Here is a 16,596-nt window from a genome sequence, read left to right as displayed (position 1 = left end):
CAGAGTTGAAAAGGAAGCTGTGGACTTTCAGTCTGTGTGCATTGATGCTGTTGTGTGGATTATCAAACTTTCACTTTAAAGCTCAGAGGGATGGGAGCCTGGGCTACTGAGCCCAGTATCTTCCATGAGGCCCCCAAGAAACAGTTATTCCACCAGGAAACTGAATTCCTTCTTCTTCCTCTGACAGTTTCCACTCTTGTATTTTCTCCTGGTTCTACTTAGCTCCGTGATAAAATAGAAATTCTTATGAAATTTAAACAGGGTGATGGTCTATTGGACAAAGTAGCATCTCTCTGCAAAATTTGTTGACTGCCAGAGGTGAACACTCAGATTTCTTTTTATTAGTGTTCTTATCCAGAAAACTCAGATGGCAAAATGTTATTGTTACCATTTTGCTCCATGGGTTCTGAGACTACAAAAGTCTTCCCATTCAAAATGGGGTCCACTTCTAGATAAACATTAGCTTTACCCTGATTACTACCTGTGGGACTTGTCTTCACACTTTGGGAGAATTCATTAGATGCTGTCTGTAAGATGTTTTGAATTCATCAAAAGACGAATGCTCTTTTTTTAATCCCAAAGTTTCTGTCTTAAACTCTTGAGGTTGTTTCACTGGGAGAATAGTTTCCCGTCCTTAAGGAATATATACTTTTCAGCTTGAAAAGGGGAAATAAGAGGTGATTGTGATAAATAGAGTCCTCCCTGGAATGCTCCCTCAGCTCAGAATTTCACATTCTGTCCTGGGATAGGTCAATCTGGCTTTCTGTCATCTATTCTCCTGGCTCTGGGGAGGTTGGGTTCATTTTAAGGATGAATCTGAAGGCCACCTTGATGGGAACTTCAGGTAAAATCCTCAGATCTCTCACAAGGTGGATCCAGCACTTTTAACCAGCTCTAGGGAAACCCAATCTCGGGTTTCTATGGAGGGTGGAGGAGATGACATCTTTTATAGAAGTTTGCTCCAGATTACATGAGCCTGATATATTAAAGACAGGGCCAGAAAGTAATAGCAATGATGGCCAGGGTCCACCCTGAGTCTGACACTTGATCAACTTATAGAAGAATTAACTGGCCTGGGGACTTAGGCTAACATGGCATTGAAAACTGGCAGTGACTCATAAATATAATGATGATGTTTCCAAAATCAAGCCTGGGATGCATGGACTGAAGGTAAAAAAGATTTTTATGGGTGCTAAATGCAAACTGTGTGACAACAAACCTGCTTTGTAGAATCTGGTTGCGTGGTCACTGGGCACATACTGAATTGAATGCTCAGGATGCATCAGTCAGACAGAGTTTTGCTTTATTTTGCTGTTTGTTTGTTTTTTAAATTTAGCTCCTTCCCACTCTTAGGCCGGGCATCAGTGTAAGGTGCTGCTAAATGGGTTGAATAGTCACCATGCATCAACATCATCTTTCTATGATTCCTGATTTGTGGGATTGTTATGAGAGTAATATACACCTTTAAAGAAGCTTCCAAAGGTATGAATTAATTAACTATGTTATGTAAATAGCTGTCTGCTTTTTAGTGCTATTCTGACAGCAAATAATGGGCATATTTACCACATATTTCTGAGAAATAGGAAGCCATTTGAGAGTTTGCAATGCAGTTTGGGAGAACAGTATTTTTGCAATATGGTAACCTCTTTGGGATGTAGAAAATGGCATGGATTGTGAAACAGGGGTTTCACTGTGCTATATGCCATCAGCATGCAACTTTAAGTTCACTTTATAGTTTTGTTTTTTTTTCTGGAGCTAACTATAAGTCATTTGCTGTCTAAGGATAGAGCTTAGGTGTTTAGAAAATGTATACTGGAAAAAAATCCAGCAAGTGATCAAAACCTTAAACCTACCTATTTCTAAACAGTGCACTGTAAATCTTAAACCTAATTGGGACATTTGTCAAGTACTTGTTTGACTTTTCTTCTGATTTTCTGAAAACCCTGCTTATAAAAACCATATCCACCTCTGATGATTATGGAGACTGAGCAAGGTTTAACACAAGGCAAGGTGTGTAGGTGCTATAAATAAGTATTGTGCAGATTTTCTAATAATCTGCATGTTTGGTAATTCTGAGCCCAGACGTGCTTTCTTTGCATATGAACATCTTGTATCATTACTAAGGTATTAACCCAGCATTCTCTTGCTTGTAGTTGGCAAGACTTTTGTATGATCCACCTATTCTAGTTCATCTGGCATATGGCAGGTTCGCCAATGCTAGGATGACAGTCTTTGACAACGACATGGAGGAGTCATTGGCCATGGTTTTGACCAAAGTTTTGGTGATATTGTGATGTAATAAGATATATATATATCTTATTTTATATATATATATATATCATATATATATATATATCTATCCCTGGTCTTCATCCTTGGTTCCTGGCACAGAGCTCATAAGACTCTTATAATTTCCTAACAAATAGGGGTGCTAGGAGCATCTTCTGTTCTAATATTTAGGCTTTGACCCCACTTCCTGACACAGAGTTCCTAAATCCTTTGGAATGTCCTGGATGATAGGAACATCTTTTGTTCTAATGAGGTGACTCTTAGGGGCTCCTGGATAGCTTCATGATAGTGGCTGGTCATCAGAAAGACAAAGCTATGATTAGAAGCTTGAAGCTTTTAGCCCCACCTCCATTCTTTAGGGAGAGAAGAGGGGCTGGAGATTGAGTTAATAATCAATCATGTCTACATGATGCAGCTGCCACAAAAATCACTAAGGTATGGAATTCGGAGAGCTTCCAAGTTGGTGAAAACATCCACATTCCGAGAGTGGTGCACTCCAACTCTACAGGGACAGAAACTCCTGCATTTGGAATCCTTCCAGACCTTGCCCTGCGTACCTCTTCATCTAGCTGTTCATCTGTATTCTTTATCATATCCTTTATAGTAAACAAGTAGATGTATTTCTCTGAGTTCTGTGAGCCATCATAGCAAATTATGGAACCAGAGTGATATGATTCATGTACTATTCATTCTGTAGTTGGTTTTGAGACAGAAGGGATTTAACTAAACAACATGCTCAAAATTTGTGGCAACTCAAGTCCAGCAAGGGGTTAGGGCAAAGTGCGACCCCTAGTGGTACTGTTAGACTCTCCTGGCCTGCAGAGACAACTGTGGAGCTAGCATGGTGTCGTTCAGTCTCTGCATATGGGTTTGAAGTTTCCGGCTTCAATTGCATGTGGTAAAAGAGTCTCTCTTTCCCAAGTCTATATATTTCATACCAAGGATATGTAATATGGTTCACTCATCATAAACCTAGAACTTATATGTCCCACTGGCTACTGTGCAATGAAAGTTCTATCTGGCCCATTAAAGTATCTCTGTTATTGATTTCTGAAAAAGGCTAATCCTTCACTGCCCAGCTGTGACAAGTGACTAGAGAGAACCCAGTTCCATCCATCTGACTGTCTGCTGTCTGCCCATCCACTCATTCATCTTTCTGTCCATCTTACACATGTTAACTATTTACCTTGTGCGAAACACTGTATTAGTAGGAGGTTGTTTGTACTTCTTTTTCATATTTAACTTATTTCTTCTCTGTAAGACGCTTAACTTTGGTTCCTTTTCTTTCAGGACCAAAGCTTAACAGTTTATCCTAAATTTATGACCTTGCTGCCATTTAGAAATGGAGTATTTTGCAGAAACTTATACAGAATATTGAATTGTAACAAAGTTTGACTCTTCCCTAGGAAAAGTTTTTTTTTTTTTAATTAGGGGAAATCTGGCTATAATTAAATTCACTTTATCCTTAACTTTATGCAAGTCAGACTAGAGTTTCTGGAGAGGGTTGTATATCTAAACAACCTAAAATACAGTTGATGGAAAATGCATATGTATCCTGAAACTCTGGTGTTGACCCATCTTTAAGATCAACAGCATCCAGGTTAGTCTGGTGAAGTGCCTGGGCATTTTTTCTTTTTTTGAGATGGAGTTTTGCTCTTGCTGCCCAGGCTGGAGTGCAATGGTGCGATCTCAGCTCACTGCAACCTCTGCCTCCCAGGTTCAAGTGGTTCTTCTGTTTCAGCGCCCTGAGTAGCTGAGATTACAGGCACATGCCACCACGCCCGGCTAATTTTTGTATTTTAGTAGAAACCGGCTTTCATCATATTGGTCAGGCTGGTCTCGAACTCCTGACCTCAGGTGATCTGCCCGCCTTGGCCTCCCAAAGTGCTGGGATTACAGGCATGAGCCACTGTGCCCGGCCTACCTGGGCATTTTAACATCTTTCCATAATGCCTCATTCCATTTTCTTCCCCACCCACAAGCATCTTTCTTGCCTAAATTATCAGTATAATTGAATATAGACATATATGTATGTAATTATTTTTCTTTTTTGAGGAGGATTACTTGTCGGGGAGGTCATGGCAACCATCCATTTTGTTTTAAGAATTGCCCCATGATATGTGAGGATCCTACTGTTCCTGCTATAACAGGTCATTCATGACACTTGACCAAACACAGATCCTCACATGTCCTCATTTTATGGCACAGATGCCTATGCAGGCACCCATAGCTACTGGATTTTTGGCCCCTGGTGAATTGCAATCTATGCACATGTTCTGCAGTTTTATATATAAGTAAAAACTGCATTAAACGTGACTGACATTAAATCAGACCATTGTCCCATCCATCTTAACATGCTGTTATTTGCATGTGATAAATATACTATCTATCCCTAGGGCCAAATACCATTCTAAAAACTATATATACATATATATAGGCTATTTGGGGAGGCAGACTTGCAGGCTTATCCTATTTTATGAATGGTTGTTCAGAGATTTCTCATCTGATTCCGGCCCATGCAGCTTCCCCCACATGCCACTTGAGGTGGCTTATTGTACGCACACACCCACCCGCCCACAGGCATGCTCTCTTTTATTTCCTCTGACACCTACAAATAGAATGGCAGGGGACTTCAAACACACAGAAAAGCAGCTTGACCTGCCAGCTGAGTGCCTGTTGTTGGTTATTTCAGTTGTGAGCTATGTGGCTCATGTCCTGAAAGCTGATCGGTTGCTACCTTCTGAAGTGGCAGGACTGACTCAGCACATCAGCAACTACTTAAGATGGAACCCGGTCCTTGATAGCCACTAATTCAGGGAGTGTGCTTTGGGGACCTGCTTCCCTAAGGAACCATCTGGTCCTGGGGACGGACTTCATCTCAATATTGACCTAGCAGTGCCAGGAGATTCCTGTGCAGGGTTGAGAGAAAGAGAGAGCAAGAGAGAGTGAGAGAGAGACAAGAAGGAAGACATTGCAAATAGGCAACAAGAAGGCCACCACGATTTAAACCGAGCCAGAAAGGATACTTACTGCTGACTAACTGGCCCACGCTCAAAGCTGAAGAAGAGGAGGATGAGGAGGAAGAAGAGGAAGCCTGCCGGACGGGACTTTGAGACATGGATGCTTGGCTGTGAGCCAGGTGCAGAAGGTTGCCTTGGGAGGCTGCTTGACCCACTGACGTCTGGGAGGGTTGGTGGAGCTACATGAGGGGATGTAAAAAAAATACACAAATGAATGAAAAATTAGGGGAAAAATGCCAGGGAACAGAAGTTTCATCTGGGGGTGAATCATTTTATTTCCAAGAATATATACTTCTCAGGAAGAGTGCGCACCCTACACAGCAGGCAGGCATTTTTTTTTTTGTAGGGCACATATTGCCACTTGCTTGACAGGCATTTTATTAGTAATTCTAAATATATTATTAATTCCCTACTTGGCTTGTTAGAGCACCCAATTTTCTACATTTCTCGACCCTGGCATGTGGCTGGACCTTTCTGTCTATTCATACAGTTACAGCACACTTGACAGGCTTCTCAAGTAAGTATAGATAAAATATAACACCATCAACTCAGATTGGGAAACTAAAACTTAAAGGTGTGGCTGTGCCCCACCATTTTATCCTATGTAACTGGTATTTTTAGAAAAGTTCCAATGTAGGCTGAGTGTGTGTGGGAACTTCCTCCTCTTACAGACTCTAGAGTCTGGATGGGTTTCTGTGGAGTTGATAAAATGCTGTCTGATATCCTAAGGAAAATTCAGAGAGAAGATGGGGAGTCAGAACAAAAATATCCCGTAGGATTTCTAGCTCTCAGTTGTTACTTTCTTACTCTGGGCTGGCCACTGTATTAAGGACATTGACTAATTTTCCTATCAGCCTGTGGTGTGGGTACTATTTCCACCCCTCTCTCACAAACAGGGAAGCTGAGGCACAGAGAAGCTAAAGGATTTTATAGGTTCAGCCAGCAAGTGCGGAGGAGCTGGTCTCTGGACACACGAAGTCTGACCCTGGGACCCGAGCTCTTAGTTATGATGCCACAAGGAAGAATTAATTTAATTTTAAAAATTGTGTGTGTGTTAAGGAAGGCTGTCTTTATATCCATTTATTCATGATTCCTCTACAGGTTATCAAAGGACTGTTGCTCTGAGAAGTGAGAGGAGCTCAGCTGAGGAGAGAAACGAGAGAGGGAAGGGAAATGCTTGCAGGTTCTAGGTCTACTTGGAGGCCCAGGAGGGATGTCTCTCCATCATGTTTTTTTTCTTCTCCTGGAAAGCTGCCATAAGGGCAGGCCAGGACCCCAAGCAGGTAGACAAGGAGCCTCAGCATTAGCCATCTTTGTTGATTGGATGTAGCACTTTTTGGTTTGTAAAGTGCTTTCATATCCATTGTCATTCTCACAGAGGTGTAGCAAGGCTTTTGTAAAAAGGAATCAGCCTGTGAGTAGAATTAGGTCAGGACCTCAACTTTGGTGGGAGGGAGAGCTACCCCCAAAACAGGCACCAGTCTGAGAAGGTCTACCACCTTGTTAGCACCTAAGAGCCAGCCTGGGGTGTTTCAACTTCATATTTGTCACTGCTTTCCCAGTGTGTGTGTGTTCATTTTTTCATTCAACTTTATTGAGATATAATTTACACATAATAAAATAAACCCATTTTAAACACAGAGTTTGATGAGTTTTGTCAAATGTGTACACATGTGAAACCACCACGATAATCAAGATATAGAACCTTCTCATCATTCCACAATGTTCCCTCCTCTCCTTTGTCATCAATTTCCCGTCAACTTCCTGCCCTAGACAGCCACTACCGTGATTTTTGTCACTCTGGATTCATTTGTCTGAGTCCAGAAACGGAATCATACAATATGTACTCTTCTTGTATCTGGCTACTTTTGCTTGGCATACTGTTTTTGAGATTCATTCATTTTGTTGCATGCCTTGGTAGTTCAGTTTTTTTTTAATTGCTGAATAGTATTCCCTTCCATATCTTATATGAATATGGTATATTGTTCATGAATTCATCTGTTGGTGGGTATTTGGGTTGTTTCCAGTTTGGGGCTATGATGAATAAAGGTGTTATATAAACATTTATGAACAAGGCTGTGTGTCTACTTGTGTTTTTGTTTCTCTAATGTAAATACCTAGGAGTGGAACTATTGGATCATACTATAAATGCATGTTTAACTTTCTTAGAACCTCTCAAACTGATTTCCAACATGGTTGTACCATTTTATGTTCCCACCAGCAATGTATGAGAATTCCAGTTGCTCCACAATCTCGCTAACATTTAGGATCATCATGCTTTTTAATTCCCTAAAGTGTTTTTATCAAATTAATATTTTTCCTTCAAACAACTGTTAGTTAGGGGCTACTCCAGAAATGTGCTTAAGGAGCTATTTCCCCTTCTGGTCCCCTGTGGTAATAATTAATAATGGCTCCCCTACTCACATGGCATTCCTATGCAGCAGATGTGCCTGGCAGGATTATGTGACGTAAATAACCAGCCTATGTGGCTGCTGAACATGAGAATCCAGGCTCACACCCCATAGTGCAGGGATCTTCCCAGGAAACCACCTTGTGCCTCCTACAGAATTGCCTGCGGTTGCATTTCAAGTGAACACCCGTATTGTTGCTCAGCTATGTGAAGTAGAGGCTAGATTACAAACCAAAGACAGTTACAATTGACATGGGATCCCAAATTAATATGCATCAAGCATCTGCCAAAGGTAATTAGCCAAACTGCTGAGCACATAATCAACAATTGAATCCAGTAAATTTTATACTGTAGGGACACATATTAAAGATTAAATCTATTTTTAATTTGCTTAATAAAGTGTGATGGATATTTGCATGTCAATCTACCCCCTATAACGTATTGAGTTGTCCTTCTAAATACTGTTACTTGGCAAAAGCTTTTTACAGTTTTGAGTAACTGAATCATTAGATTGTCTTCGGTTTGACCATTGCATCAATATTTTGTTGGCCCTGGGTGTGGTAAAGAACCATCAAGGAATGGGAAAAGACACCAATTTAAATATTTCTTCCTCAGACACAACACGATAAAGAAAAAATTACTAGGCTGCAATCTTGCTTAAATTAAGAGTCACTAGAGCAAGCTAGGGTTTCTAGGCAAAAGAAGAAGTTTCAGATGAAAATAAAATAATTATTTTAAGAACTTGTTCCATGTCCATACAGTCAAAAGGAGAGTCAAAAGGAATCTAAGATGTCTAAGAATCTAAGAAAGATATTTTTCTTCCAAAGTAAATAATAATTTATTTTAGGACACTGGGGTTCTGCTTACCTCTAGAGTTCAGCCAAACAGTTCAGAAAAACCAATATAAATTCTTCAAATTTCTTACTTGTCAAGGATCAAGAAGATTATATAAGCAGTGGCATCTCAATGGAGCCCATAGGTTTCATTCCAATTGCCAGTGTAAATGTGTATCTGTTAATTCTAGAATCATTTGCAAGCTCAGATAGAATAACCTTCTGTACATGTCAAAATCAGCCCAGATACTGACCTCTCGCCTTCATAACGTCTTTCCTTAGAAAAACAGGACTTCAGAAGTACCACTTCTGTGAAATTCCATCTCTAAAACTGTAATTCTTTCAGGTAAACTATGAAATACAGCACTACGTCATTGGGATTCTTAGTTTAATGTTTTTGGTGTATTAATCTTTAGAAATTTTATGCTCAAAATATATCAAATAAGAAAAGACAAAGCAGAGATTTAAGCTACTTTATGAAACAGCTCTCGGGTTCAATATAAAAATTTAATATATGTTAAATAAGCAGCATTAGGAATATGTTACTTAATTTGATTTAATTATGTTGTTGTTTTGGACACTGACTTAACTGTAAAAATCACATGTACTTGTATTGCATAACTATTGGCAAAAGAAATAGACATTTAAGTATTAAAACATAACCGGACACAAAAATTGGAATAATTTACCAAAAGAAAATGCAGGGAGTTAGGGAATAATTAGAAGCAGAAGAAAAAGTTTCTTTCCTTTCCTTCTTGGAGGGAAAGGGAAACTTAGATGCTTCTATAAAGGCAGATGTTTTATTACATTGTATTAATTTTTGAAAGGCCAAATATGTGAGTAATGTTTATTGGATGCTTCCTACCTGTTTTTGTGTATATTACTTAAAATCCTGGCAATAGTCCTCCTTTTTAGGTATTCATGATATCATTACAGAAGAGGAAACAGAGACTTCAAAAGATGAAATGACTTACTTGGGATTACACAGCTGGTATAAGTAAGCTTTCAATCCATGTAAGTCTGACTCAAGAGCCAGCACTCCTTCCACTATGCCCCACTGCCTCTCAACTCCACGATCATCGGAGATGAGCAGTTACAGGTCAGGGAAACAGCAGGGAGCTGGGAATTGTGGGAACAAATGAGGTATGTTCAAACTGATAGATCACGGTGAGCTACACTTTCAAGTTGATCAGCCATAGTGTAGATCATCATGATCTATCAATGTGTTTCTTTTCCCTAATATAAAATTTCAAATATTTTTCTGGTTTAAGAATTATTGTCTGCAGTTCCCTATTTAAAATGCCATGTTTGAAAGAAAACATGGTACTCTCAGGTGGCTAGAAGATTATCCAAAAATAGTGTTATGATTTTAGTGCAGTTTGGGGACACATCTCAGATGCAGTTGCCTACAGATTGTTCTTTGCTTGATATAATTAATTCTGGTTATCTGTACTACCCCCAAACTTACTCTTCTCAGTATTGTATCCTGTTTATATGATCGTATTTTCTATTTATTCACCCTACTGTTAGTAGACTGCCTAAAGGAGTTTGAGTTTCTCTCCGTCTGAGTTTACATAATCACTTTCTTGCCCTTTTTTGAGCTGTGAGCCCGGTGTAAATAGGCTGAGAGCATGGAGAATCTGCAAGAAAGAAGAGAAAAGGAACAGCTCATGTGAGCCTGTGGCTGTGCATTTTCCAGAGGAGGAGGACCGGATGTCCATCCCACACACAGAATGACAAATGGAGCACAGGATGCAGTGTCTGAGAAGCTTTCTACGTCCTACTGGCTCTCACAGGCTTGCTCTCTTGGTTTGTTTTTACTGGTTGGCACTGCCAGGGTGTTTAATATATTCACCAAAAATAGATTGAAATAACAGCACACTGTAAAGGCTTTCTTGGTTTTCTGTGCCACTGATCCCCAGGTATCTTCTATGTGTTATGCGGTATATCCTTAATAATGTTTTAGTTTCTGGAATAAATCATCTTCTAATTAAATGTGTCATTGATATTAAAATAAGTGGGGTGGCAAGTGTCTTGGAAAATGGACTAAAATGCAGAATGTACTAGGCAAGTTGGAAAAGTGAATGCATATAAACAGAAAATTCAAATGGGATTAAATATAAAGAAACTCACTTGGGGAGGAAAAATCTCTCTAAATCTGCAAAGGCAAAATGAAGCAGGGCTGGCCTTCAACAAAGATGTCAGAGAGCCATAGTGAACCCCAGGCTGAACCCTCCCTGTGCTGCAATGGAGGCAATGAATACAACCCAGAGGGGTCTCGCAGAAGCCAGAGTATGTGGGAAGGGCATCGTTACTTGCCCTCCCTGCCTGCCCTAGTTGGCATTTTTCTGAGTAATGTGTACCTTGGAATAGCTTGAAGAGAAATTAAATCAGTGGTTCTCAAGATTTAGTTGCATCGGAATCACCTGGAGGGCTGTTAGAGCACAGATCACTGGGCTCCACCCTGACTTTCTAATTTAGTAAGCCTGGGTTGGGGCTCAAGAATTTGCATATCTAACAAGTTTTCAGGTGATGCTGCTACTGTGGGTTGGAGGACCACACAGATTTTGGAAGGAGCTTCTCTTGGAAAAAGAGTTAGAGCAAGTGGATCTGTTATGTCTAGACAAAAGAAGCCAGAGCCCAGACATAATAAGAACTTTGGTTAACTAGGAGGGTATAATGAATGCCTGAGCCTTACTGAGGAGTTCATTCTACTGTGGACAGGACAAGAGCACAAATTAAATTTGCTGAGAGATTTAGAGTTGACATCAGGATGAGCTACCTTAAAACATTTGGAGGACCTGGAACATGATACAAGAGAGATTTTAGCTATCTTTGTGGAAAATTTGAAAAGAGGAGGAAGTTATCCTTTTGGTATTCAGAGAGGCTTTACAGACGAGGGAGAGATTTAGGACAGAGGAGGGAGAGTGGATCCAGACCCCAAAGAATGGATGAGCAGGAGCTTGCCAGACACAGAAGGTGGGAAGAGGTTCCAGGCTAGGGGCACAGAATGCACAGAAAGTATGAATGAACTGCATCAGCCGAACTTGGCAGGGAGTGAGAAGGTGAGACCAGAGAAGTTAGCTATCCAGATACATGACTGGAAGGTCAAAGGACTGCTCTGCATTGGGACCACCCATATAGATTTCACCCATCTAGGCAAACCCTTACTCTATTTTAGATCCCTTGTGGGTGGGAATGCCTCATTTCTGTCTCATTCTGGGTGGCTTGAGAAAAAATTGAGAATCAGTGATTCAGGCCAGGGCTAGGAAGGAACATTGATTTTTTTGAAAATTAGTAACTGAATACATTTTTGTATTTACTTGAAAAATAATGGATGGATTTTGATAATTGCATGGCATTTTAAGAGAGCTAATTTGAATAAGCTGTCTCTCATTGGTTTTCTGTTAGTACCAAGATTACCTTTTGAGGAAAAATTGAGTGTCTTCATGGATGGTAGTCTCCAAGTATTATAGCTATGGTATTTAATTTTTGAAAAATCTTAATGCTTTGATTTTGCAAGTTGCAGATTTTTTTTCCTTTCATTTTTCTCTCCCCGCCTTAATAATACTAAAAAGTCCTGTTAACTTTTGTCTGGATTTAGTCAAAAGGAGAATAAATCTACACAAAAATAATGTCTGTGTGGCTTATGAAGAAACTACTAATTCATAGGCACGGGGCAATTAGGGGAAAGAAAACCAGGGCCTCTGAAGAGACCCTGACTTTGGGAGGTGTTCACCATATGCCACAACAGCTGTAGAATCCCTTGGAGGAAGCAAAAGGTTGCTTTTGAGCTCCACTAAATATTTTTGTATTAAGTAACTTTTCTTTCATGCACACAAAGATTCTCATCACTCTCTTACTTTCATCTGGTTGTTTGTTTGTTTGAGACAGTGTCTCACGCTGTAGCCCAAGCTGGAGTGCAGTGGTGCGATCTCGGGTCACCACAACCTCTGCCTCCCAGACTCAAGTGATTCTCGTGCCTCAGCCTCCCAAGTAGCTGGGACTACAGGCATGCACCACCATGCGCAGCTAACTTTTTGTATTTTAGTAGAGACGGGGTTTCACCATGTTACCCAGGGTGGTCTCGAACTCCTGAGCTCAGGCGATCTGCCTGCCTCGGCCTCCCAAAGTGCTGGGATTACAGGCGCGAGCCACTGCGCCTGGCCTTCATCTGGTTTTTTTCTGACTTTTGTTTTCTGGTATTGCTCACCAAGGATTTCTGATGTAATACTGTGGAAGCTATATTTAGGGCTGTCAAATACCGGTGTTTTTTTTAAAAAAATACTGTTTACATTTCAGATGATAACTTTGCATGTTCTTCTCTCATCATTGGAAAGAATCATCATCAGTGTGTTGGATACTACATTCTTAGATTCAGGCTCTTTGAATTAATGGTAGGCAGATGTGAAAATTACATTAAAGATGTCATTACTTTTATTAAATTAAAACAAATCATTCCAGGTCATCTGGTCTGACAGTCCTATACTTTACTTCATGAAAGTGGACTTCCTTCTGAGTATGAGTTAGGGAACTCTCTGTTCCTGTAATTTATGACATATTTTACCTTCAGAACTATGCTCTTGTGAGATCACACATTTGTCATAAATTACATGAAAAAATAAATTGAGAAACTTCTCTACTGTATGACAGAAATCCTTTATTTTTTAGTAGTTGTCCATATTATATTTCTTCAATGTAAAGGGTAATATTTAAAGAAAAAAATTGAAGACCACTATCCTTATACCTTTTGAGCTTTTAACTTTTTGACTCAGGGGCTTTTATGATTGGCGAGCCTCAGAATCACAGCTTTTACATCTGGGACTCACACTTGTGCATCTCCTGTCAATTTGCCCAACTTGTTAGCTTGATTGCGTGTTCTCATGGTGTCTCAACTGGAGCCAATGCCAAGAAATAAAGTCATTCATTCATTTCTACCATTTCCCTGGTATTTCTGATCAGGTTCACCATCAGTTTTCTGGATATTCCTGGGACTAGGACAGACCACTGGCACATGCCTTGAGCAAGAGGGACAGGCCCATTGGTGCCTGCCGTGACTTGGGTATTTGAGATGGTTCCCGCATTGTTCTTTTCTGCTGTGCTCACGTGTTCTCTCAGCGTGCACATACCTGAGAGGTGCACATATGTGTACTGGTGAAGGGAGCCCGCTCTTTGGGATGCTGGTTGTAGCTGACATGTTGATTGGGGTGTACTTTGTTGGATTTGCAAGGTACATCCCCAAGAAGCTGGCTGTTTTTTCCAGTTGCTAATCTCCAATCCTGCAGTGAAGAGGACAGTGGTGGTGGTTAGACTAGCAGAGGACTGACCATATGTTGCTGCAGTAGGAACAAGGTTTCATTCCGGGGCTGACAGATGCTGCGTGAGAAGGCTCCTGAGGTGTGTCTGGGCCTGTGAGAGAGACTATGGAAATGAATTACTGATATCTGCTGTGAGCAAGGGGTTAGGAGTGGCACCATTCCTGCCTCTTATTTGCCATTTTTTGGTTAGGCCTTTCTCCTGGATCAAAACTGTACTACTCCCAAACTAGAGCTGCAATTTTGTGTCACAGCTGTAGTCTATCACCCACACTCACCTTTGAAATTCAAGGTGAGAGTTAGAGCTACTTTATATTAAATGTTAATGATTTCTAACTAATTCATCACCTTTTTGGCAATTTACAACTGGCTTTGCTGACAGAAAAGGTTTTTAGCAGATTGTAGCAAAAGAGGCCAATTTCCCCATATTTTCCCCCAGAGATAATTTTGAACATAGTTGGACCAGATGAAACTAGGGTTTAAAAGGCCAATGAAAGATAGAGAACCTTGCCTTATTTGAGGAACCACTTAGAAGGTAGAGAATCAAACAGAAATAGTGTAAATAGCAAATAGTGAAATAAATAAACCAGCTGAGAGATGGGGGGAAGAAAAGTTCTTAATGATAAGATTGGCAGAGACTGCTTGGGATAAAGCTGAGGAAGAAGAGGTGGCTCCCCAGGCTACAGATTTAGATTTTGAGTGAGAAGACAAAGTCTCTGTCTCCAGAAAGGGTACAGATTCAGACCTCGCTGGGATTCTCCTGGTGTTGGCTCCCTCGCTGGGTGAAGTTCCCTTGCTGAATGCTCTAATAGATCCCTTCACTTCTACCTCATGGCACGTACTGCTGTCTTAGTGACATATTTGTATAAGTCTTTGGTGAATGTACATCTTCCTCACTACCCCATAAGCTCCATGAAGGAAGAGCTCATGGCATCTGTCTTGCCCACCAACACAGCCTAGCTTCCTGGTACCAATGCCAGACACATGGTAGGTGGTCAATAAATATTTCCATTAAATAGATTTTTTTGTACTCATTGAACAAGCAACTGGATTTTCCAAGCATAGTCTCTGAGAGCCACCAAGAATGGGCTTGTTTTTGTGGTTGGATCAGGAGCCAAATGGAGGCAATGGCTGAGGTATCTGGAAGGATATTTCTGCATTGTTGTAGATAAATGATAATATTGGGACTTTCTTCTTCCCTTCTCTTTATATTTTATTTCCTTGCTAACTGCTTTACATTATACAGCTTTCTGACTTCACATAAAGCCATGTGCTCGGTCATACACTCACTCTTAGTCTTCATCATTCCTGTCCACCATATTTCTTTTGTTAGTGTACACTCCAGCTTTAACTCTGGGTCTTAGCCTTGCCCACCTCTTACTTCTTAACTCACTCAGTTAAGGAGCTCATTTCAACATGTTTCAAACAGGGACAATCCAGACTTTAAAACGTTGTAACAGAGAAACAGAGGAATTGATGTTTCTTCATTGCTTTACCTAATTTTATTTCTGCAGCATTTGATGCTTGTCCACTTCCTACTTTTTTGAAATATTTGGATGCTAGATCACCACACTCTGGGTTTCTCTTTTAGTTACCCAACCATTTCTTCTCTCATTTTTCCTCTTCCATTCCTTAAATGCTGATGTTTCCCAAGAGGGACTCTTGGTCTTCCTTCCCTTGCTTCTCATATTTTTTCTGATTTTTTTTCTTCCCTTGCTCCTCTTGCTTTCTCTGGTGTCTCATTTGTTTTCAGCTACAACAAATGTACTCATGACTTGACTCCCATGTACTCATGACTCAACTCCAAGTACATGCTCTCATTAATTCTTCTTTGTGTTTTGCTATAGACTCCTAAATGGTTTGCTCACAGTAGATGGTTTACTTCAGTTCAACCTCTGTAGTGCTATCAGAGTTATTTTCTTGAAAAAAAAAAAAGCTAAGCTTTTAAAATACCTTTTACATGTTTAACAGGTCCTGTTCCCCATGCCACCCAACTGGGTGAGTCCCTCCAACAGGGGTTGTCAGACACCCTATATAGGAGTGATCCTACTGGCATCAGGTTGGTGCCCCTTGAGGTCAGAGGTCCCAGAAGAAGGAGGAGGCACCCATTTTTGCTGTTCTCCAGACTTCTTGAATGACATATCCAGGCATGGGAGTGAATTGGATGAGTAGGGCCTGAAGTGAACCTCCCAGCAAACTGCAGCAGCCCTACAGAAGAGGGACTTGACCATTGAAAGGAAAACAAGCAGAAAGCAACAACAACAACATCATCATCAACAACAACAACAACAACAAGCCCTCACAAAAACCCTCCAATGATCAGCAGCCTCAAAGACTGAAACTAGACAAACTCACAAAGATGAGAAAGAATCAATGAAAAAATGCTGAAAACCCAAAAGACCAGAGTGCCTCTTCTCCTCCAAATGATCACAACATCTCTCCAACAAGGGCACAGAACTGGATGGAGGATCAGATGAACTAATTGACAGAAGTATCAGAAGATAGGTAATAAAAACTATGATGAGCTAAAGGAGCATGTTCTAACCCAATGCAAAGAAGCTAAGAACCTTGATAAAAGGTTTGAGGAATTGCTAACTAGCATAACCAGTTTAGAGAGGAACATAAATGACCAGATGGAACTGAAAAACACTGCACAAGAACTTCGTGAAGCATACACAAATGTCAATAGCCAAATTGATCAAGTGGAAGAAAGGATATCAGAGTTTGAA

General features: G+C 40.4%; 1 protein-coding gene and 1 long non-coding RNA gene across 6 annotated transcripts in view; one reads left to right on the top strand and one right to left on the bottom strand.

Annotated features, from left to right (window-relative positions):
- The window catches only part of LOC134758913 (uncharacterized), a 115,297-nt gene extending 107,920 nt beyond the window's left edge, over nucleotides 1–7,377 (top strand). For all 3 annotated transcript variants that reach the window (XR_010134650.1, XR_010134652.1, XR_010134651.1), the window contains one exon: nucleotides 4,982–7,377. This is a non-coding gene — a long non-coding RNA (uncharacterized lncRNA). The remainder of the gene's footprint in view (nucleotides 1–4,981) is intronic.
- POU6F2 (POU class 6 homeobox 2) overlaps nucleotides 1–16,596 on the bottom strand; it is a 496,479-nt gene that overhangs the window by 15,721 nt on the left and 464,162 nt on the right. For all 3 annotated transcript variants that reach the window (XM_055347656.2, XM_063708481.1, XM_063708482.1), the window contains one exon: nucleotides 5,320–5,488. In XM_055347656.2, the coding sequence (XP_055203631.1) occupies nucleotides 5,320–5,488 (169 nt within the window). The remainder of the gene's footprint in view (nucleotides 1–5,319; nucleotides 5,489–16,596) is intronic.

This window comes from Gorilla gorilla, chromosome 6, assembly GCF_029281585.2.
Source record: "Gorilla gorilla gorilla isolate KB3781 chromosome 6, NHGRI_mGorGor1-v2.1_pri, whole genome shotgun sequence".
NCBI lineage: Eukaryota > Metazoa > Chordata > Mammalia > Primates > Hominidae > Gorilla > Gorilla gorilla.
Note: the sequence above shows the minus strand (reverse complement) of the source record. Positions and strands in the feature narration are given on the sequence as shown.